This window comes from Ciconia boyciana, chromosome 2 (assembly GCF_034638445.1).
Source record: "Ciconia boyciana chromosome 2, ASM3463844v1, whole genome shotgun sequence".
Lineage (NCBI taxonomy): Eukaryota > Metazoa > Chordata > Aves > Ciconiiformes > Ciconiidae > Ciconia > Ciconia boyciana.
In genome coordinates this window covers 23,238,288-23,246,960 of record NC_132935.1, presented here as the reverse complement: position 1 = coordinate 23,246,960, position 8,673 = coordinate 23,238,288, and the positions used below count along the sequence as shown (strand labels likewise).

The 8,673-nt window shown below is 39.1% G+C and overlaps 1 protein-coding gene across 1 annotated transcript in view; it reads right to left on the bottom strand.

Annotated features, from left to right (window-relative positions):
• Positions 1-4,022: 4,022 nt before the first annotated feature.
• Positions 4,023-8,673, bottom strand: part of UBR5 (ubiquitin protein ligase E3 component n-recognin 5) — a 92,281-nt gene continuing 87,630 nt past the window's right edge. Inside the window, exons 58-59 of the mRNA XM_072852089.1 lie at positions 8,028-8,113; positions 4,023-6,888 (exon numbers count right to left, since the gene is read on the bottom strand). Coding sequence (XP_072708190.1) covers positions 6,676-6,888; positions 8,028-8,113 — 299 coding nt within the window. The 3' untranslated portion in view covers positions 4,023-6,675. The remainder of the gene's footprint in view (positions 6,889-8,027; positions 8,114-8,673) is intronic.

Below are 8,673 nucleotides of genomic sequence, written 5' to 3'. Positions count from 1 at the left end.
AATTTCAGATATTTTTTTTAAAGGCACCTGGCCACCGCAGAGTGACTGAGACCTCCCCTCTCCCCATTTCCCAAGCATGGGAAGTGGGAGCGGGGCCAGCTGGGCTCCTCCAGACCATATCTGCCTCCTGTGGCTTTTTTACACCTTGTGAGAGGAGCTGAAGCCTCACCAGGGCAGGGGGTGAGGAAAGTTCAGTGGCAAGATCTATGCACCATGGATGACCATGCTGGTCCTAAGCACGAGAACAGCTTTGGTTTTCTTACATCAAGTTTTCTGAGGAGCAGAAACACATGCTGAAGCAGCATGTTACTAAACAGCACACCAGAAACACACAAACAGTAAATGAGAAAAGGTGGTTTTATACTAACATCTGCTGTTACCTGACTACTGCTCTTTCCAAGTCAGTCTTTAAGTTTTATTACCCAGAGATACCCATAGAAGTTGCTTAACATTCACATCCAACAACAGCTCCACCCATTGGCATATCAAGTACCAGGGATTCGTTTTTTGTCCAGAGCAAACGATTAGAGGAACACTGATTGATGCAGAGCAAACCCAACTGACCCATTAACACTGACAAATTATATTGGTGTGTGCAATGCAGAGTGTGCTGATAGTTTAAGAGGGAGACGCATGAGTTTCTGGGCCAAAAACAAGCAGCAAAACTCAAGCATACTAATCATATTAAATAACATTGACCTGCCTATCAGTTGTCTGAGTCCCCTAACCTGATTATCCTGGCTGCTGTTTCAAAAATCCCCAAATAAGGGATTGTCCTGCTGAGTATTTGACAAGGCTTAAGAACTACCACAAGTTAATATAATTAGCAATAGAAAGGAGTTCAAGTATTTGAGAATAACTTCTTAAAGTCAGACCTGCCCTTTTACAGATCCACAGCAAATGTCCACTTACATGGTGCCTAAAGATTAATATACAAAGGAAAAATACTGCAAAGGAAATGTACCACAAGGATTAACAAAACAGCAGTTGGCTGTTCTTGCACCTCCACAAAAATCCACCAACTTCTGTTAGCTTTGTTTTATGTAAGTTAATTAGACCATGTACATGACACTGAATACGGAAAAGCACTTGGGAACTGTAAAATAGTTTCCAAGCAGAATAAACATACATATGAAATACAGCACTATGCACGATTTTGCAAGATTTCAGATGTCCTATTTAGAACAAGCTCCCTGACAGGTGGTGGAAGCTGCATTCATTCCTTAGCTCCCAACTGCCCGGTGGTGCGGCAGATGTCCTGCCCCGGTCCCCACGGCCCCTTACCTGCGCTCGCTCACAACAAACATACGCGCTAGGAGTTGGGGAGGTGTTTTCTGCATGGGGAGGGACTCTGATCCCCAGGATCACGTCCACTGTCGTGTCCTGGAAGTGTGGCAGCACTTCCCGGAGATGCAGGACACTCCACAGCAGGGAGGGGAGAAGACCCACGGCAAGGCAGCACGCCAGAACGGGCAGTCCCACAGGGTGGCCTATGGCTTCACAACAGCTCTCTCACTCTGCTAATTGCAATTAATGGAGGTGCAGCAGCAGCACACACCTTTAGTACACTGATGGGCAGACCCAGACCTTATGGGCTTATTAGCACAGCTTTGTATTCCCAAAGCTTGCTCTGTCCAATGGAGTAATTTTAATCCACTCAAAAAAATAACCCATTAAAAGAAAGCACCTGTCCACGTTATCCTTTGGAAAGACATGAATGAGAACAATCTGCAAGTTCATTCTGGATTTAGTAGTTCTGAAAATAATAAAAGCAATTAAAAAATGTAATCTATGCTAGCATCAATTACAACTTTTTGGGCAAAGTACTCTCTCATGGCAAGGCAAAGTAAGTTACTGATACAAAGTATGTCCCAAAATTTTATCTACTAAGGCATCCAAAATGCAGTCACCGCAGCTTGAACTATAATGCCTCTTCCCTCCCTCCCCCAAAAGACCTATTTTGGAAATACTTAGCTCCTTTTAAAAATGCTTTATAAATACCATTTTTTATATGATTTATATGAAGAATGCCATTTCAGGTAAACTGAAGAATTTTCATTTATAAAGTGAAATCCACTTTTTCAGCTTTAAACTGTTCACTGTATGGAAATCAATTTGTGAATAATTCAGTATGTCCAAAACAACTATTTTCTTAAAAGAGTCTCCTTGCAGAGAAGCCTTACCACAGGTTGTGGCAGCAACATATTTTCCAATAGGTTCGCATGACTATAGTATTCAAACATACACATCCATGTTAGCTGCCGTTGTCACTGGACAAGGGATACTGAAAAGTTTCACCATCATGGAAAAAAGTCCTGAGACACTTGGGAGCAACCGACTGCTTCTTGCTATACTAAACGGTGTATTACTATAATAGTAACTCATGGTGATATTTAATGACAAGCTACTTTACATTAAGCAAGCCATGGACAAAAGGGGGAAAAAAGTCTCACAGGTTTGTGTTTCAAGCAAGACATGAAGTTATCCTCTTAAAGACAACTCCACAGAAAACCCTTAAAAGACATAAAAAAAATTAAAAGCCCTCCGTGCTTCTCAGTTCAGCAAATCTGCTCAATGATAAGATACTCAAACAGCTGCAAGTGAAAACCACGAAAGCAGTTTCCAACTAGGAAAGGACCCATCAGTGCTCCTGGTAATGCTAGGAAGTCCTGCCAGGCAATGACTACACTGTGATGGAGGACAGATTTCAGCTGTGAAGCCTGTTCGTGTCCTCCCCACCCAGACCATGCGGGAACCTCCAGCACTGCGAGTTCAAGATAGTCGCTGAAGCTTTCGCATGACCAATTCACCTACACATTTCAATCTGCGTGTGGACATTCAGACCTTGGGATAAGCAAGTGCCACACACACTGAAATCCAGTTAATCGACACCTGCAGAATTTTCTATTCGATTTTGGCAGACCTATTATTAAAAAGGCAAATAGAAGAGATCAGGAAAAAGATCAAATCATATGAAGCTTGAAAAGAGAAAGGGAATCAAAGCTACTAAGCTAGGTATCTGTAGCTTGCCCTAGAGAGAGGAACCCAGAGAAATGCAAGCGTCAATGAAGTGAAGAGCACAGACACAGAAAAAGCTCAGAATGGCATTTACAGATTCACACACAGAGACATGATCCACAGGTTATAAGGACACTATAAAAAGGGAGTTAAAGGAGAACGGCAGTCAGCTTCCTCCGAGGAGGTTACTGCTAATCTACTGAACAATCTCTCACGTGGTGTTCAGAATGACGAAGAGGTGTGCTGAACTGGGGCTCCCTCCGAGGAGCAGAACCGCAAGGGAGGTGGTTGCTGGTGACTGGGGTACTTCTCCCACCTGCACGCCAACTGCCGGGGAAAGGTTCACACCCTGCCCTCTACGCACTTCTCTTTGGATGCACACGTGGAAGCAAACTTCCGAAAAACAGCAGGTCTGTATACAGTTGTGCAAGGTATTCAGAGATAAATGTAGGTTAAGAGATTAGGAAAATTTCCTTTCCTCTGCCTCCCTGAATGACTGGTGCTGTACAAGAAGGGTACTGCTTTTGATTCACAAATTTGCCATTTACAGCTTTTTCACTGGGTGTTATATCTAATGACCAAATGACTAACTTGCAGGAAAGAAAAGTCACTCCCAAACCAAACAGATGGGAAAGGCTACTTGATGACAAGCCCATACAATTTTTCACTTCCGGAAAACTAACAAAGCTGGAGCAACCGATTTACCTTCTGTGTTGGAGACAGTTAGCTAAGGAACAGAAACCAACGCTGAGAATTAGCCACGGAAGTTAGCACTAAGGTGTCAGTTTCTCCTAGATTCAGAATAGGAACTAGTCTAGTAGTTGGTGATAACATTTTATTAGTAGCTACCTTTATCTCCTAGTTCAGCAGTCATGAACAGCTAAGGATTTAGACTATTAAAAAAATGTAAACATTACAGAATTTTCCTTTAACTAGTTTCTCTACCACATCTTAAAAGTGAACTAACAGAAGGGCTTAAGTCAAAGGGAGATGAGGTGTATGATTTTAATAAACATTTTTCTTATTAAAATCTTGATATAGTTTAAATATACCATACAGAGGAAAAAAGCTATTTATAAAGCTACATACACATTTCAAGTCAATGACGACAGCATAAATCATTCTAGATTCCCTCTCCACTTATCAGAATGCCTTGTGTGTGTATATATGGTGAGCTACTGTGAGTTATCTGCATAATTTTTGTCTAGCTATACATTACAGGACTTAAAAAAATGTTTAAGCTATATACAGAAATATATATACATATAACATATAAATATATGTTATACATACACATACACTTATATACATATACACACAATACATATATATATATACACACAGTACTTTACATTTATATATGGCCTTTCATCCAAGGGCCTTGGATACTTTTTAATACATCAAGTCTCACAAAGCTTTGTGAGGGAGGGAGCTTTATTTTACAGACTGTAGATTTGATGCCTATTCTAAACAGTTTCTTTTGTTGCTTTCTACTAACTTTACACATTTCAGTTAGAGGCGTTTTTGGTAATGGAAATAATTACACCAGTTAGAAATCCAGGCATAAGGTAGATGTTGCTTTGTACCTTTGTAACTATCCTCCTTAGTATATGAGAACCGCCATACCAGTATAAATTTTCTCTATACTAATACACCTATATCTAGACTTGTGTAGCTGTACTGCTTTTTATTTTTAATTGATACTAGCATAGTAAAATCTGATACAGTTCTGAACTTAAGATACACTGGAGGTCACAACAGGAAATCCAGAATAGACTCCAATCCCTGTACATTGAAACTATCATTTTCTAGGACGATTGATTTAGGAAGTATTAGTACATGCAGAAATAATTCTACATCTGTTTACTTGATTTATCTGCAGTTTAACTACACAAGCCTGAAACAGTCAGTCTTATTTAGAAAACAGGATTTTCAGCATCAATCTGGCAACTGGTGATCAGAATTTCTGATCTCAACTGTCCTCCATACCTCTAGCAACTAAATAAATGATGAAAACAGAGGCTTTTTTGAAAATCACAGCTGTAGGTAACTTCTGGTCATCCTCAACTAGCTGACAGAAAGGAAAACCCAGTGGAGCTCTGGCAAAGCTGAATTCCACTCAGATTTTGACGGAACGTTAGTTTAGCTCTTCCCAACAAAGGGAAGAAAAAAAAAAAAATCACTAACATGGACTCATGGGGTTGGAGAATCAAGAAAGAGGGAGAACATCACCACCACAAAAAGCTCTTTAGCCTTCAATACTTCAGTCTGCTAAGCTTTCAGAAGTTTGTTTTGACACAGAAAAAGTAGCTCCTTCCTTTATTAATCACTTCCTAATGCTCAAAAATCTCTCAAGCATTAGGGAAAACAAGTCCTTGGTTATGGTCAAAGACTGCCCTCCCCAAAAGCAACCAGCCACTTCAAAAGTGAACATACAGTAGAACCCACTACAATGCAGTTTGAGAATTTCATTCTAACCTAATTACCTTGAGATTTTTCAGAACAAGCCACTTTCCCTTCAAACAAATACTGTGAAAAGAAGGGGTTGCCTGGCCTGTTTCACTCAGGATTCTCTGCTAACTGTAAAATGTGGGCTGAATGTCTTCTGCAGGTCAATTTTTCAGTTACAAAATTCAGATTTTTAATGAACAACTATGTTTAGTGTATGCTGTTAGCTGAAGTATAAATGGCTAAATAAATAAAAACTATTGTTTCTTCAGTATGACTTGGTATTTTGTCTGTAATTTCTTTATTAAAAAACTGTAACAAGATACTTAAAAAAAGGCTAGATACAAAAGAAGTTAAGCTGCTCACGAACATTAAAGTTTTCCAAAATGTATCTTCAATAATCATGATCTTATAAACATTTTACAGTTACCAGAAAGTGCCCAGGCTGAGTTTACATAGTTAGATAACGTAGTACAAGTGTCGGGTTAGAACTGGTAGTGGAACAATCTCCTGACTGTCTGTTCACTGAAACAGGGATACAAAAAATGTTGATTGTGAACTATGAAATACTGTGCATTGGCCTCATATGTACAAAAAAAATCCCCCCACTAAACATACAGATTACATGCAAAATATTAGTGATGGTATCTGATGCGCCAGAGTTCAATGCAATCAGAACAAAAATTGCAATGGAAGTGGTTTCATAAGTGAACGATCCCAACTCCAGGATCTGAGCTGTCAGGAACTTTTTACAAGTTCAATATACATGATACACAACTGCAGCCAACCACAAATTAAACACCATAAAAAAGTTAAAATAAAACACAGAACATACTTAATTTTTTATTTCGAAATTCCCTACTCCCTCTATACAAGAACCTTTGCTGAAACACTTTCCACAAAGGCAGCAGTGAATTTTCAGAACATTTTACATATTTTCCCTCAGCAAAAAGATAAATCACAGTGTAAATTATATTGTTCTGCTGTCATCTTTGGCTGGGGTTAGGCAAAGGAGTTATTGACTAGCAAACTTGCCAGTGCTCCTTAGGCCTTTACGTTACAAATTTAGTACAGGAATGTTTGCATTGAAATCTTTAAAGTACCACCAGGGGTATGACAGCATTAACTTTCATAAACTTTTATAGACAAATGGAAAAATCTACAAAACTTAGCTAGTAATATTACACAGCAATACACACTTTTTATACTCTACACAAAACCAAAATTCTTGGTCTTAATGGCGAGTAACAATTTCTGTTTCAAAATCTGCTTAGAGGAATAGAGTGGGACATAAAGGCGAGAAATGCAAGTGTTTGCTGTAGGAAGATGTTGGTCATCTGGTGGTCTTATTGTGATTGATGGCATGGGCTGGAATCCCTCCTCACTGGCAGGCAATGATGGACTGGAGGTCCAAAAGTAAACCTGAAAAAAGACGACGACATTTAAAATTTTGCTGTATAAGGCTAAAATTCATATTGCCTACATGTTGTGTAGGGATAGGTTAAAGAAGAACTGCACAGTCACAGCAAGTTTGATCACACTATGTTCTGTTCAATATGCCAACTAAACTCAGTGATCATGCTACGTGCTTTTGTAGTAGCTTCCTTCACTTCCTTTCCTCAACTGCTCATTATATTATATACTTCTGTTAAAACTGATAAAAGCAGCACTCAAAATGATCCCGTATCAACAAATCCTCAGTAAATGAAGGTGTCCCCAAATCCATCGGGGAAGATGGTGACTGCCATAAATACAAAATGCATCAGAGATCTCTCACAGTCAGTGACTACAGAATATAGTACTTGTACAGACAAAAGGCAGCAACAGAGAATATTTGGTTTATTGTCTCAAATGTGAAACACTGCCTTGCAGAGCAGAGTCACTACCAAAGTGTAACCATAGATATTCCTTAACAAATGTGCTCTAGATTTTTTGCTTATCAGATTAGTCCTTGTTTCCTTTTAGCGAACTGTAAAGGAAAGATAGTACCTTACATAGCAGGAAGTTAAAAGCAAATAGTTTTAAGAAGCGTACAATGAATACAATGTACAGGCAAGTTTTCCAAAATGAAACTCCCTGAACAGTATCTTGTTCTTTCATGCTTCTCATCATCTACTCCTAAAGGACTTTGAGAAGGAGACAGTATCATTAATGACATCTTACAGAGAGGACACAGGTGTTGCCCTCAGGATACACAGAAGTCAGGAGAGCAGATGATCCAGGAAGAGAACTCAACCTCAAAACCCTACTAGCCCACAACACAGCTGACTAACCACAGTTACTCAGCTTAAGAAGGACTGTGCACAGACTGTAACTGTGCTTCCATAAGAGACCTGTGAATATGGATAAGGACACACCATGCTTACTTTCAGTTGCAAGAAGGTCTAGGATTCACACCTGATGTTTCCAGAACTGAAAGTCTAATCAAACCCTACTACCTTGCTCTGCTACCTTAACTCTTCACATACAAAGTCTCTGCAGGTAGACACAGTTAAAAACAGTAATGATGCCAGAGTTATTCCAGTTCTTCTGTACGTTTCCACTGGGAATGGACAACTTACTAGATCTTGTCTTTCTGTCATACTCATCTTCTCAACTATGGACCAAAACCAACGCTTGAATTGCAAAAGCTTCTCAGCATTTTCTCCTGTGTGAAATAAAAAAGATATATAATTCAGCTGGTACACTGGACAATAAATATTAAGAGATCTGTTTTACTTGTACTGCAAGTTGGATCTCAGCTACAATCTCATTCATAAAGTCCTGGTATTGGAGACACTAGTAATTTCAAAACTAATACACATACTTTTGAATGCAAACACTAACCTGACATATCTCAGTACCACTCCCACCCCCTCCCTCCCAAAAAGCCTAACAACAGCTAAATATAGTTTAAAAATTATGTACAAAATATTAGACTGCATCCATCACATTTATAGTTCTAAAGTTAGGTCGGAACTTTCAGAAGGAAAGATACGCTACCTATAATACAATCCTTTTATTTAACATCAAGTGACAGCAAAGTCAGAAAATGTGCTCCCCCACCCCCACCAATTGAAGGTAAATATTTTCAAAGGTATGTAAAAAGCACAGTAATAATTTTATTAGGACTTTCAGTGACTTATTAACTGATGTCAAATTTGAAGAGGTAGTTTAAGTTTAATGCTGGTAACTCTACTCCATACAGAACAGTGTTAAGTTATCCCT